Genomic DNA, 12,726 nt, shown 5'->3' on the forward strand with positions numbered 1-12,726 from the left:
TCTTCAGCTCTTCGTGCCAGCTCGTCCACTCGGGAACGTCATTATCGCCAACTTCGTCCGCAACTCGTTTTGGCTTTGGCCGCCTGGCAGTGCGCTTCTCACAATAAAACAAAATTTCCAAATGGAAAACATCGCTGGGACAGAAGAAAAAGAAAAGGCCGAAAAATAAAATGTCGCTAACGATTTTGGTATTTGAAATTTTCTTCGGCACTTTCCTTCGATGCGCGGCGGACCAGGAAGTGATTTTTCCATTTTTCCATTTTTCCCACCATCGCGATCGATCCCAAAGGTAAACAACCGGCCGCAGCCGCAGAGATTTTTCGACGGCCCAGGAGCATCACGGGGCTGCCAAAATCTGTGTATGTACATATTTCTGGCCGTGGAGGGATGGCTCCTCCGGTGACGAAACTGCAGAGCGCATTTCCCGTTGCCCAACTGCAGTTGCATTTCAATTGTGGGTAAGTCGCAACGTGGGCTCGTCATCCATCAGCATCAGCGCGTCACATGGGCACGAAGATTACGAAATGGGCTGGGAAATGCGAGTCGGGGGCGGGAGGGGCCCAGGCCCGAGCAGTATAGTATAGCACCCGTGATTCGTACGATCGCGCTGTGGAGCAGTAGGGCTCTGCGCTGGCCCCACGGGGCGTATAATTAACGTTTCCCAAGGAGCCAAATTAAGTGTACATTTGCAGACGAGTGGGGCAATAGCCAGGGCCCGAAAAAAATCCATTTAACGCCTTAGCGTACCTGGAAAGGTATCCTAAACAAATAACCAAGCACCATTGTGTGCTTAAACTTTAAAGGGTTAACCCAAGGTTCGCTGGAGGAGGGGTCCGACAGCCGTCTGACCTCGAAAGAAGCCCCCAAACCAGAAACTGCGCCCATTCTGAGAGAAGTGAAAGAAGTCCCATCCGAGGAGGCCCCGCTGTGCCCATTATGTCATGACGCCGGATGGCACCTGTGGAGCCGCAGATGGCGGCGAAGAGGTGCGATTAAAGCCACAATGAAAGGGAAGACGACTGCATTCGACTGGAAATGAAACTGGCAGTAAATTGGGGTAAATGAGGTTTATTTACATCTCGACACACACTTTCGCGAAGACCCCAAACCGGCAATGACTTTGGCTCCGCTCCGTGCAGAGAAACATTTCACCAACCATAAACCATTTTGCTAAGCTGGCAATTTCCCTTATTAAGCTGTCGATATTGAAAGCCACACAAAAGTTGTTCCCAAGATATCTCTACTTTATCCTAGATTTTCAGCCGACAGTATTGAAAAGACAGTAAGACAGTAGAGAAGCAAACGATGCAGCAATATAGGATTTATGGGAAGATGGTTTTCCTGAAACTATAATATCAAGCGGCAGCATTTTTGCGAGTGTACCGGGGCGCCTCGGCTCTTGGAAACCTTCACGTCCAAAGTGAAGGACTTGCTGCGTGGCGCGTCGCCCTGCGTTGGGGCACGATCTGCAAGCGGAGTAGGGGCTGTGGATGGGGATGGGGATTGGGTCCGGTGGTATTGGGTTTTGGGTCTGGGCTGTGGGTTCGGGGGCAGCGATGAGATGAAAGTCAACACTTCACACTCGACGGCGGAGGCAGCAGAAGCAGTCTCAATGACAGTGCGCTAAATCATTTCGTGGCTCGGAACCGAATCCGAGCTGTTTTGTTTTGATCAGCTGTGGCTGCCACTGTCGTTAATTCGGTTTATTGTGGTCGAGGGACTCCGGCGAAGGCGAAGGTCTCTCACCCATCGATGGCGTAACTCACTTTTTGTCGGGCTTCACTTTCGGCCTGTAATTGGAGTAACAGGGAAAGGTCACATGCAAGAGTGGCCCTGCCACAAAAGAGCCTTTTATTTAATTGGGAAACCCTCTATTTATAGCTCTAGTTGGACAAGACTTTGGCCAAAAGTATTCACATCATGTGCCCAAAATTATTGTGGGGCCCAGAGCTATTTTAATCAAGCCCCTAGTCAATCATCTGTTGACCACAAGCGAGATAATCGTGGGAGTTTATTAACAACTTCTTATTCATTAGCGCTGGCTTTGCTTTGGCCCATCGCTGGCTCTGCTTGTTTTAGCCGCGTTTTTGCAACTTTAATGAGAGCTTTATTGTGCGTCGCGGCCTATCTGAACTATCCATCATTAACACGTCTTCCACTAGGTCAGCTTTGGCAGTGATGGCGACGGCTTTGGATATTGGCTCTTTTCGCCCGCTCTAGTTGGCTCCGTGCTCCAGTCTTTTGCCCAGTGTTTTCCCGCTCTTTTGGCCCGAAGCGAGCAGAAACTCATTATGGCCCAGTAATTGTTATGACACTATAATTGGGCCAGCAATAGCAAAACAAAGCGGCCGAAATAAAAATAAAATCCCCTCAGCCCAAGAGCTGCCAACTGCCAGACGCGCGTAAATTTTCAAATCGAATTCGCCAAGTCTCGCCTGCCATCGAGATTTCATTTGCGATTCGTCTGTAGCACGGGGACAACGCCCCCGCCCCGAAAATCTGTTCACCACCACTGCGATTTGCGAATTTTAAATAGGTTTGATTTTACCTGGGCTCAGGAGTTGGTGATTAAAGTAATGGAGTGAACTCGAAAGTTTAGTCGTCCTGCACATCAACAGTATTCCGATTCTTAGCTAGTACTAACAGTTGTTTTAATCCATCCTTATATACTAATTAGGAGTCATAAAGATTTTCAGCTCTATTAATTTAGATCAACAGATAATATCCAAGAATTGCACTCACGGCGCATGCGCAGCATCACCACCAGAGCTTCATATTTTACTTTGGCAGAAAGAGGAAACTGACCAAAAAATAAGAATACGAAGAGGCAACAGTTTAAAATTAAGATTTGATTTTGATAGCACTTAATTTAGTAGCATTCTCTTTTCCGAACCAACCGCCATCAAGGCGCATGCGCAACACACGCCATTAGCATAGTTCTAGTCTTTCGGCCACCTGCCCATCTCCGGGGAACCATCTCGCATTGAATCGCTAATCGACGGACGGAGGCATAAAAAGCCTACGTGATTGATGATAAAGAGGGGTCATTTTTCACAGTCGCAGATGAGGCTGCGGCGCGACAAAAACTGATTATTCCGGCCTATTGATGACAGAGGGAGAGTTCCAGTCGCGTACGGCGAAGTTGTAACTGCGGCGCTGATGAGGATGAGTCCGCACAATGTTTGCTGCTGTTTGCCCGCCGGTGCTCGGAGTTCGGTGGCCATTCTCTGCAGGTCCCTCCTGGCCGGCGAACCACTGGACAGGCCACATGAGTTGCATAAGCCAGCGAGCCCCCAGCAGCAGTAGCGCTGTTTTACACAGGGAAAATATATTATTCATATGTATTTCCAATCCGCGCCTGCATCTCAAGATAAACTCCAAGATCTATCTGGTCTGATTGCACTCACAGTGATTTATTTGATCCAAGCTGCGCAGATTGCCATCGGACGGTTCGGAATTTGAATTATTTTTGCTGTGCGTCGTACAGTTTAAAAAAAGGGGATATATTATATTAAATATTAAGAAGTAACTTTAACTTATTTGTATATTTTGGGTTAAAAATATTATCGTGCTTTTTCAGTAAGCTGAATACATTTTACCAAGTATGGTTTAATACAGAGTGCTATCTAATACAATAGCCGTGTAGCCGTATGGCCCGTACCAGCAGTGGCCAAACATCCACCCCATCCCATCCAGCTGATGAGCAGCTCCTCTCCGCCGCCCCATCGCCTCCCCTCCACCTGGGCCTAGTGACGCCTCTGTCGTTTCCTCGTCGCGGCAGAAACGGGTTTGGGTTTTGGCGTGCGAGGTGCTCCTCGCTTTATGTAAGTCAAGCGCGAGACATGGAGCCCAACGACGCAGTCATGGAGTTGGAGCTGGAGCAGGGAGCTGGGGGCACTGAGCCGGCTGGCGGGCAGATGAGCAGATCTGGTGGCGGTGGGGGGTGGAGCGAATGCAGTGCATATGCAATGCGAACCGCCGAAATGGGCAGCACCAATAGGAGGCACTCGAAGAAATTGGTAAGTGCCTTTCCAAATTAACATTTCTGTCTTCAATAAAGGCGCTTATAGTCCTAACATTTTTAAGTTATTCCCGGCTATTGCTTTCCTTGAATATTAATTATTATCTATATATAAATTTGCTTTTTTTGTCCAGGTGATTATTTTATATTTTCTCAAAGTGCCGGCACAAGATGGCATGGTGCGCTTGGAAAAGCTGCCGCTGAATGGAAAATTGCGGCGACACGTTTTCGCCTGGGTCCACTGGGATGGGATGGGACTGTGACCGGTCTGAGTCGGCGGCGGTCTGGTGTCGATGTCGATGACTGTGTGTCCAAGTGTCCGTGTCTGGGCCCCGCGTTTGTTTTCCGCAAAAAAAGACGATCCGCGCTGGCATTCTGCGACCAACTTTAGCCTTTGGGTGCTAACCATTCGACTGGCTTATGCAAAATCCACATCCTCAGCTGCTCCCCGACGAAGTGCCTTGTGCAACACCCCAGCCAGACAGCAGACCCCAGACCCCAGACGGCCCGACCAGTTGGTCCACTCGCCATGTGGTCATCTCGGCGCATCGGTCTCGGCCCCGGTGGTTCCATTCTCGAGGCTGGGCAAAAGTAAAAGCCAGCGGGAGGAGTGGTAATCACCGATCGAAGATGGAAGACAGCTGCTCACTCGGCCACCTCAATTATGCCACGATTTGGCACGGCCAACTCATCTGCTCTCTGGCCATGGAGATGCCCCACTGCGCGCCGCATTCGCTATTTTGTTTTCCTTTGGCCAAGCGCGCAAAGTGCAAAGCAGAAAATTTAATGGTTTACGAGAGGGTCTAAATGAGTTAATTAGGCTTGCGTCGAGAGGTCTTAACCAACACGAGTTGGCCATGGCAAAGCCAATGAAGATATCAGGGAAGGGGTAACCTCCTCGTACGTAGGTGTACGGATCATTTAGTACTACATGAGCGGAGTTAACTTGCAGCTTGGGCTTGCTTGAGTTGTTCAGGTTACTAAAATGCTAGCCAAGGTGAGCCGAATTGGCAGGAAGCGTTTGAGAACGGGTTTGATTCTTCCTTATTCAAAATTTATTCTCGGTAAACATACAGCAGTTGACATAAAATAGAACCAAACTTAGAGCATTCAATTTGAGATCAGATAGAATACAATAAATTTTATTTAGTGATCACAATACAATTACTCTAAGCTTTGACAGACATTTCATTATAAAAAATAGTTTGGATTATATTGCACCAAGACTTTTCGGATCTTACAGCAAGATATATAGAATGCAAACGTTTAAAGCTCATTTTGTGCGTATCTGTTATACAAAGAGTTCCCTGATCTAAAGCTCGCTATGGACATGCTTCGATATATACACGTTGAGGTCCTGAGGAAGCTGGCACTGATCCAACTCCTTGGCCAATGCGAAGTAGCGCCTCCGAAGGATGTGGGCCACTTCCTTGGGCTGGCGGTTTCTGGTGAAGACACCCTTCTTGTTTCCGCCCACGCGGGTAATGGCTGCAATGGATATCTAGTTACTGGAGATTCTAATCCGAAAAACGTTGGGCAAACCCACTCTGCGCAGTCCGGAAGTCGGCAAAGTTCCACACGAACTCTCCAATGAACCACTTCCGCTCACGCAGCTCGTCGAAGGCCTGAAAGTGGCGCGAGAAGAGCTCCTCCTGGTATTCCTCCGACCAAATAAAGGCGGGAAGCTGAAGAGGCAGAATCATTATAGGCAACCAAGGAATACAGCCGGATCCCTCACCGAGTGCATGCCCTCCATGGTGTCGCCTCCGTACTCGAACTGGATGACTGGTTTCCCGAAAGTGTCCCTCCAGCTCTGGGCCTCAGTCGTCAGCAGATTAACAATCATGTCCGTGCGTCCCGAGTTCTGGTACCAGGAGTTGTAGCGATTGAAGCCCACGATGTCCAGAAACTGGGTCAAGTGGCAGGTAGAGGGACTGGCATTAATGGCCGCCGTCAGAGGACGTCCGTGGGCAATGCTCCTGGTGTAGTTCACCAGGGATCTATATAAAAGCAAGCATCCTCATCAGCTTCTATCTGTCACGCCCACTTTGTACCCACTCGAAGTATTTCAGGGCTCCCTGCTTGGTGGATCTCGGCTCATTGGCCACCGACCAGGCCACCACGCTGGGGTGGTTCCTGTCCCTGTGGATCAGCTGCTCCAGCGAGGACATGTGCTGCTCCAGCAGCTGCGGCTCAAAGATGTCTATGTTGACAGCGGGACACTCGTCAATGATCATAATGCCATGCTGGTCGGCGAACTGCATGGACTCCTCGGAGTAGGGATAGTGCGAGGTGCGGTAGGCGTTGGCTCCCATCCACTTGAGCAGGTTGAAGTCGCGGGCGAGGAGGGCGTTGTCCAGTCCCTTGCCCCGTATCTTAAAGAGAATAAAAGTCAATAACTGGAATTACTAAGCACACAAACCCACATCGGAGTCCTCGTGGCGGCCGAATCCCCGCAGGTAGAGGGGCTTCCCATTGATCAGCAGGCTGTCGTTGCTCCAACTCAGACTGCGAATTCCCACTGGCAGGCGGTAGGTGTCCAGTAGAGCATCCGATGCCTTCTCCTCTTGGCGGACCACGAAGAGCTCGAACTGCAGGTCGTAGAGGTAACCGGGAGCAGGGTGCATCAGGTAGGGCCACCAGGGATTGGCCTTGGGCACCAGCAGCGTGCCATGGTAGACAGCCTTGTTGATCTGCTGGGCGGCCACCTGGCCATCGCGGTCCCTCAGTCGCACCAGAAGATGGCTGGGCTGGACGCGGAGGCCATCCTGGCTGCCATCCAGCCACAGGCGGTAGTCGATGCGGCCCATTCCCTCGGCAGTCAGTTGCGTGGTCACCTCCACGTCGCTGATGTGGAGCAGGGGCGTTGTGTACAAGTGGACACTCCTGTGGATTCCCGCGTAGTTGAAGAAGTCGAAGGTGTAGCCCTGGACGGGCACAGTGCCGTAGTCCGTGGCCACTTCGTGCACCGATCCCTGGGGGACGGTGCGATTGCTCAGGCGATTGTCGCACATCACAGTGATCCTGTTCTCCGCGCCAAAACTGATCAAGGCCGCGATCTCCGCCTCGAAGGGAAGGTGACCGATGGAGTGGCTGGTGGCGTTCCTGCCGTTGATCCAAACCACGGCTGAGTAGTGGACGCTACTGAAGCGCAGCCAGGTGCGTTGGTTCCCCTCCCAGGAGCGGGGCACGAAGAAGGTCCGCTCGTACCAGACGGTGCCAACGTGGTCCCGCAGGCTGTCCGTGGTGATGTCATTGTAGGAGGCGGGCACTGGCATGGGAATGACCTCCCGTCCGGTCTTCCTCAGGGTATCCGCAAACCACTTCTCCCTGACTCCCTGGAGAGGATCAGCAGGGTCACTCCTCACCAGCCGCCACATTCCGTCCAGGCTGCGCAATTCGCGTGTCTCCGACTCAATGGGATACAGCAATCCCTGGCTGGGTTTGGGTCTCGCGACGTCGTCATACTCAAACAAAGGGTATTCCTTGGTATCATCGATTTCGGGACTCGGCAAAAACCCATCCTTGGTGGCCGACACCAGGAGCTGAAGGTAGCTCAGCAGTAGAACCCAGAACCACCTCATCGGGAATCGAGCTTAGACTAACTGGTTTTTATTAAAATTTAACGACTATTTATCATCGAATTAGATTCGTCTTCTTCTTCTTCGACCGGCTTCTAATCAGAACGGCAGTATGACCGTCACAACAATAATAAACAGTTTCAAGAGGGTATCGATAGTACCGAGTCATCGTTTCATTTCAGTGTTCCTCGATTAGGTGGTTCCCACCACAAGGTGTGAGCGAACGGAATGGAACGCTACTAGAGTTGCGCACGGGCCGTGATTTTTGGCGGGCCACGACCACGTACGTCGTGACACGCGTGCCTACAAATACATTTTCTTTTGTGCTTCTGTCACACTTGCCCAGCTTGTAAGCTAATCAACGATTTGAGTGAAATGGCTGACATTTAAAACTGAAGGCGGATGCATTGGACTAGTGCTAAATAGACTTTAGACTCTAATAATTCAATTAAGCCTATGGAAAGAGTTTACAGTTCTCTTCTTCGTGCCGTGATTTCAAAAGCTGTAGTCGTGCGTGAGCAGTCGTGCCTCTAAAATATATCGCGTTCTCGGGCCGAAGAAGAGACGCACGCGCTCATCGCTAGACAGACGTTCGTACTACGTGTAATTATAGTTAAAAATAAAAAGTATTTGAACGCCCTAACGGAGCCACCCCTCCAGTTGCAGAGTCGGAAATCTCGATGGCAAAGCAAACAACTTCGTTCGGCTAACAAAACCCGGCTAAATTCGAGCGTCAACGAGAGCAAAGTCGACATTTTCGGTTCCGGACGCAGAGTCCCGTCCCGAGCGATACAGATTCCGACTGCGAGAGCTGCGGCCTTATATGTAGAGTGGGACAGGCAGAGATCCCGGCCAACATTAACATATTCCTGGAGTCCATCAGCCAGCTGGCGGCCCTGGCGACCTCGAGCGGCATCATGCAGCTGCTCCTGTCCTCCGTTTGCATGGCGCTGACCAGCGCGGTGATCGGGAATGCCTACTACCAAAAGCAGCAGTTCTACCCGGCGGTGGTGTACATCACCAAGTCGAACGCCTCCATGGCGGTGGGTAGTCCATCCGTTAGTCCTCCCTAAACCCAGTCTGAATTCGAGTTTTCCCTTGCTTCCAGGTGATCTACATACAGTTCTTTGTGATTGTCTTCATGTTTGGCAAGCTGCTCCGCAAGGTGAACTAGGACCCAGAGTCCCCTTTAGACCCACATTAACCTTGTTCCTCCCCCAGATCTTCCTGGGTACGCTGCGCGCCGCCGAGTTCGAGCACCTGCTGGAGCGCTTCTGGTACGCCCTCACAGAGACCTGCTTGGCCTTCACCGTGTTCCGCGATGACTTCAATCCGCGCTTTGTGGCCCTGTTCACAGTGCTGCTGTTCCTCAAATCATTCCATTGGCTGGCCGAGGAGCGGGTGGACTTTGTAAGATGGGTGACCTGTAAATACGCTGTCTTCTGTAACAACCTCCTCCCCTCCCCAGATGGAGCGTTCGCCCGTGCTCGGCTGGCTGTTCCACATTCGTGTGGGCAGTCTGCTCACCATGCTCGGCATCCTGGATTACGTGCTGCTGATCCATGCCTACAACTCCACCCTGGTGCGCGGCCCCACCGTGCAGCTGGTCTTTGGCTTCGAGTACGCCATCCTTCTGACGGTCATTGCCAGCACGGCCATCAAGTACGTGCTCCACGCCGCCGAGATGCGCACGGACACACCCTGGGAGAACAAGGCAGTGTTCCTCCTCTACACAGAGCTGGTTATCGGGCTCATCAAGGTGGTGCTGTACATAATGTTCGTGGTGATCATGGCCAAGATCTACGCGCTGCCCATGTTCGTGTTCCGGCCCATGTTCTTTACCATACGCAACTTCCGCAAGGCCCTGAACGACGTGATCATGTCCCGTCGCGCCATTCGCAACATGAACACCCTGTATCCGGACGCCACGCCCGAGGAACTGCGCCAGTCGGACAACATTTGCATCATCTGCCGCGAAGACATGGTTAATCATTCGAAAAAGCTACCCTGCGGGCACATCTTTCACACCACCTGCCTGCGCTCGTGGTTCCAGCGCCAGCAGACCTGTCCCACCTGCCGACTGAACATCCTGCGCACCCCGGCCGTGAACTCCACAGCGATGCCTCGTGCAGGGGATGAGGGTGGGATTGCTGCTCCGGCTGCCGCAGGTGCTCAACCGGCTGGAGGTGCCCCTGCTCCGGCTCCAGCTGCCGGAGTCGACGGAAACCAAGCACGCGTCAATGGCCCCCTGCCCGGCGGTCAAGCCCTACCGCCAAGCTTCGCGGATCTCTTCGGCGATGCCAGTGAGTTTTTAATGTGGAGTTTAGTAAACAAAGATCAACTTATTTATTTATTTACAGCCGGCTTGCCCAATGGGTTACCCAATCTGGCTGGTCTCTCGATGCCTCCTCAGCCGGTCATGCCCATGCTCTCGCCTTTTATGATGCCGCCACAGTTTGGCTACTTCTCGCCCCTGCCGCCGCCGCCAGTTCCACTCGACCTGACCAAGTTTACGGACGAGGAGCTGCGCGCCATGGAGGGACACCAGCGTGAGCATATTGAGCAGCGCCTGAAGGTAGGACACCGGTTCAAAATACCCCATTTTGTAATGAATAATAACTTATTTAAATACCCCCTACAGTTGCTGCAAAACATTAACCTTATGCTGGATTCGGCGGGGATTATGATGTCCCAGTACCAGAGTTTGGCCTCGCGCTTGCAACTCTCTGCAGTGCCACCGGCATCCGCGGCAGCAGGGTCTGCTCCCGGCCCGGCAAATGCAGATGGCGCTGCTGGATCTAGCGTCTACGACAAGCCCAGTACCTCGGCCACGGCCATGGCCCAGCTGGAGGCTCACCAGGTTACCCCCACGACATCGGCCGCAGCGGTTGCTCCTCTGCCCGCCGAGAAGGTAACCATTGAGGATCTGGGCGCGGATGCAGACGAGGACGATGTCCCATCGACGGCCACGGAGGCGGTCAGCTTGCCCAACTCCGACGCCGACTTTGAGGAGAACTCCTCGGAGCTCGGCGAGCTTAGGAAGCGGCGCTTGAAGTTCCTTGAGGAACGCAACAAGTTCACAAACGAACGCACGACTGCGGAATAGATGCCCTAAATACTGAAGTCTCCAATCCCAAAAACGGCAGCAAAAACCTCATCCCACAAGAACATAAACAGAACGTGCTTGCGTTAATCACATTTTCTATTCTCTTTGCTGGTATTGATTTTGTTTATACTCCGCTCCTCATCCGCTGCACCCTGTCCTCGACTTCTCTTCTTTTCTACGGCTTGCGATAAGGGAATATTACGACGATGACGACAAAGACGACTACGGTGCCCCGAATTCACACACTGAAGCACAACCGCCCAGGAGCGGCGTGCGGAACGAAGGATCTGAACGTGAACCAAGTGCGGCATCCAAATTCAATATGTAGCAATATGTATTGTGTAAAAACTATTTTAGAGATGGGAAACTGATGATTTGTATTTAATATTACTATATGTGTATAATTAATGTGAAATATAATTAAAACGAAAAGAACGATGAATGGATTAAGGCTAAACGACGAGTACACTAGAGGACCTGTTCCCACTTTCGTCTTCACAGAATTCGTTTGATTGCGATTTTACTATCTGACTTATCGCTTGGTCAATAAGTAGTGACCTTCATTGGAGTGCTTTACAGAACCCCTCCGAATGATAAGATTGCATTCGAAACCGCCTAAAGTATGTGAAAGTCGGAACAGGTCTGAGTCTAAGCTACGCACTAAGGGTAAATAAATTAAGCGACGCGTACACTACACATAGATAACAACAGTCGATCGTCGGGTGCCCCGGGCGTGGAAGATTTGCATCTGGACGTCGCCGCATCAAATTCTCGACTCCAGCTCGCGGAACTCGCCCGGATCCGTGAAGCGTACGGTCAGGATGTAGAAAAGTGTGGGGAAGGGCACCAAGCACATAAAGGCATAATGGTAATTCAGGGAGGTTATCCCATAGGCCAGCAGCATCCAGTGGACAGCTGTGAAAGTAAACTGGTAAGCAATCATCATTCATAAGATGACCATTTTCCCACCTATTATGACCACGTTCTTTAACTCCCACACCGAGGAGTGAACCAGCGCCTTCAGTGTTTGGTCTAGTTTGAGGGAATAGTGGATGGCATTGGCCACCATGGAGATGGCCACGCTCAGGTATGGAAAGGAGTAGTCTGAAAGGAGGAGGCAGTGTTAAAACCTGGCATAAAGCAGGTAGCCTGGGCACTACTCACAGATCAACCCACATCCCAAGGCATGGATGAAGGTGAGCAGGGGCAGAAAGTAGAGCGCCGAGTAAATGGGTGCCTTGCTCCTGCCCCCCACATCCATCACTTTGCTGACCAGCGGGCGGATGAGAAACATGTTGACCAGGCACAGGAAGTAGAAGACCAACACGATGGTTTGCAGCGGGTAGACGGCCTCCTGGGTGCAGTAGACCCGTGCCTCGTAGTTGGGACTGGGATTGTAGAACAAGGTGTACCAGTCGGTGAGTTTCCGCACGTCGCAGGCGTAGAGGCGCAGCTCCCACATGGGCTCCATGAACAAGGTGGCCAGGACGGCGGACAGGGCCACCTCCACGAAGGCGCTGGCCGTCAGGATGAGTTGCTTGCGCGAAAACTTTCGATCCTTGGCGTCCATGTCAATGAAGAAGCAGTGCATCATGAGCGGCAGCAGTGTCATGAATCCCAGGTAGAGCCAGGAGTACGTGGTCAATTCATCGCGGCACGGAGAGCAGGCGTATGCATCGTTCACCTGTGGGCGCATGAAGGAGGATTAACTGGAGCCCAATGGCGGGGTGGCCTGCAGGACACTCACCCGGGATCCTCGGGGGCAGACCCCGCAGCTGCTCCAGGTGTCATTTCCCAGAGGCGACCTCCCACAATAGGCACCTGGGCACCGTTCCAACGCGTCGTACATTTTCATTCCATTATAGTAGACGACCATCAGGTAGCACTGTTGTAATAACAACTTCAGTGTTGCCAGATGGTCAAGCCTTGCTCTTAATAATTATGTTTTCGCACGAAACTACTTTGATTTAAATTTAAATTTTATCAGCGCAGATCTTTTAAAAATTATTAAATTTGCC

The 12,726-nt window shown here is 51.6% G+C and overlaps 5 protein-coding genes across 6 annotated transcripts; 2 read left to right on the forward strand and 3 right to left on the reverse strand.

Annotated features, from left to right (window-relative positions):
* Positions 1 to 2,587: 2,587 nt before the first annotated feature.
* LOC122819135 (uncharacterized) lies at positions 2,588 to 3,738 on the reverse strand. The gene is made up of 3 exons (XM_044095607.2): positions 3,662 to 3,738; positions 3,408 to 3,472; positions 2,588 to 3,308 (listed from the first exon to the last, which is right to left on the reverse strand). The coding sequence occupies exons 1-3, from the start codon at positions 3,724 to 3,726 to the stop codon at positions 3,091 to 3,093; spliced, it is 348 nt and encodes a 115-aa protein (XP_043951542.1). The 5' UTR covers positions 3,727 to 3,738; the 3' UTR covers positions 2,588 to 3,090.
* A 55-nt stretch (positions 3,739 to 3,793) lies between these two features.
* Positions 3,794 to 4,313, forward strand: LOC122819136 (uncharacterized). Its single transcript, XM_044095608.2, has 2 exons — positions 3,794 to 4,019; positions 4,156 to 4,313. Exons 1-2 carry the CDS (start codon positions 3,843 to 3,845, stop codon positions 4,282 to 4,284), a joined length of 306 nt encoding a protein of 101 aa, XP_043951543.1. The 5' UTR covers positions 3,794 to 3,842; the 3' UTR covers positions 4,285 to 4,313.
* Positions 4,314 to 5,142: 829 nt separating this feature from the next.
* Positions 5,143 to 7,734, reverse strand: LOC108023890 (beta-glucuronidase). The gene is made up of 5 exons (XM_017093576.3): positions 6,448 to 7,734; positions 6,080 to 6,396; positions 5,760 to 6,021; positions 5,568 to 5,706; positions 5,143 to 5,509 (listed from the first exon to the last, which is right to left on the reverse strand). The coding sequence occupies exons 1-5, from the start codon at positions 7,603 to 7,605 to the stop codon at positions 5,334 to 5,336; spliced, it is 2,052 nt and encodes a 683-aa protein (XP_016949065.1). The 5' UTR covers positions 7,606 to 7,734; the 3' UTR covers positions 5,143 to 5,333.
* Positions 7,735 to 8,133: 399 nt separating this feature from the next.
* Positions 8,134 to 11,143, forward strand: LOC108023881 (E3 ubiquitin-protein ligase HRD1). Of its 2 annotated transcripts, XM_017093565.3 has the most exons (7): positions 8,134 to 8,205; positions 8,263 to 8,645; positions 8,711 to 8,767; positions 8,824 to 9,012; positions 9,071 to 9,905; positions 9,963 to 10,177; positions 10,244 to 11,143. In XM_017093565.3, exons 2-7 carry the CDS (start codon positions 8,520 to 8,522, stop codon positions 10,706 to 10,708), a joined length of 1,887 nt encoding a protein of 628 aa, XP_016949054.1. In that variant the 5' UTR covers positions 8,134 to 8,205; positions 8,263 to 8,519; the 3' UTR covers positions 10,709 to 11,143. The 2 variants fall into 2 exon arrangements, with proteins under 2 accessions (XP_016949054.1, XP_043951525.1); XM_044095590.2 differs by having other exon boundaries at positions 8,186 to 8,645.
* Positions 11,060 to 12,622, reverse strand: LOC108023882 (JNK1/MAPK8-associated membrane protein). Its single transcript, XM_017093566.3, has 4 exons — positions 12,456 to 12,622; positions 11,873 to 12,392; positions 11,678 to 11,812; positions 11,060 to 11,623 (listed from the first exon to the last, which is right to left on the reverse strand). Exons 1-4 carry the CDS (start codon positions 12,582 to 12,584, stop codon positions 11,472 to 11,474), a joined length of 936 nt encoding a protein of 311 aa, XP_016949055.1. The 5' UTR covers positions 12,585 to 12,622; the 3' UTR covers positions 11,060 to 11,471.
* Between the last annotated feature and the right edge of the window lie 104 nt (positions 12,623 to 12,726).

Source organism: Drosophila biarmipes, chromosome 3R (assembly GCF_025231255.1).
Source record: "Drosophila biarmipes strain raj3 chromosome 3R, RU_DBia_V1.1, whole genome shotgun sequence".
Lineage (NCBI taxonomy): Eukaryota > Metazoa > Arthropoda > Insecta > Diptera > Drosophilidae > Drosophila > Drosophila biarmipes.

What these genes read in the sequence shown, in the direction of transcription:
- LOC122819135 (XM_044095607.2), bottom strand. Translation starts at nt 3,726, where the DNA reads ATGGGGCGGCGGAGAGGAGCTGCTCATCAGCTGGATGGGATGGGGTGG. An exon ending in TGGATGTTTGGCCACTGCTG is followed by an intron (nt 3,473 to 3,661) that starts GTACGGGCCATA and finishes TACGACGCACAG; the next exon opens with CAAAAATAATTCAAATTCCG. An exon ending in CTTGGATCAAATAAATCACT is followed by an intron (nt 3,309 to 3,407) that starts GTGAGTGCAATC and finishes TGTGTAAAACAG; the next exon opens with CGCTACTGCTGCTGGGGGCT.
- LOC108023890 (XM_017093576.3), bottom strand. Translation starts at nt 7,605, where the DNA reads ATGAGGTGGTTCTGGGTTCTACTGCTGAGCTACCTTCAGCTCCTGGTG. An exon ending in GGAGCCCTGAAATACTTCGA is followed by an intron (nt 6,022 to 6,079) that starts GTGGGTACAAAG and finishes GCTTTTATATAG; the next exon opens with ATCCCTGGTGAACTACACCA. An exon ending in CCATGGAGGGCATGCACTCG is followed by an intron (nt 5,707 to 5,759) that starts GTGAGGGATCCG and finishes CTGCCTCTTCAG; the next exon opens with CTTCCCGCCTTTATTTGGTC.
- LOC122819136 (XM_044095608.2), top strand. Translation starts at nt 3,843, where the DNA reads ATGGAGCCCAACGACGCAGTCATGGAGTTGGAGCTGGAGCAGGGAGCT. An exon ending in GGAGGCACTCGAAGAAATTG is followed by an intron (nt 4,020 to 4,155) that starts GTAAGTGCCTTT and finishes TTTTTTGTCCAG; the next exon opens with GTGATTATTTTATATTTTCT.
- LOC108023881 (XM_017093565.3), top strand. Translation starts at nt 8,520, where the DNA reads ATGCAGCTGCTCCTGTCCTCCGTTTGCATGGCGCTGACCAGCGCGGTG. An exon ending in TTGGCAAGCTGCTCCGCAAG is followed by an intron (nt 8,768 to 8,823) that starts GTGAACTAGGAC and finishes TTCCTCCCCCAG; the next exon opens with ATCTTCCTGGGTACGCTGCG. An exon ending in CCGAGGAGCGGGTGGACTTT is followed by an intron (nt 9,013 to 9,070) that starts GTAAGATGGGTG and finishes TCCCCTCCCCAG; the next exon opens with ATGGAGCGTTCGCCCGTGCT.
- LOC108023882 (XM_017093566.3), bottom strand. Translation starts at nt 12,584, where the DNA reads ATGGTCGTCTACTATAATGGAATGAAAATGTACGACGCGTTGGAACGG. An exon ending in TCTGCCCCCGAGGATCCCGG is followed by an intron (nt 12,393 to 12,455) that starts GTGAGTGTCCTG and finishes ATGCGCCCACAG; the next exon opens with GTGAACGATGCATACGCCTG. An exon ending in CTTGGGATGTGGGTTGATCT is followed by an intron (nt 11,813 to 11,872) that starts GTGAGTAGTGCC and finishes TCCTCCTTTCAG; the next exon opens with ACTACTCCTTTCCATACCTG.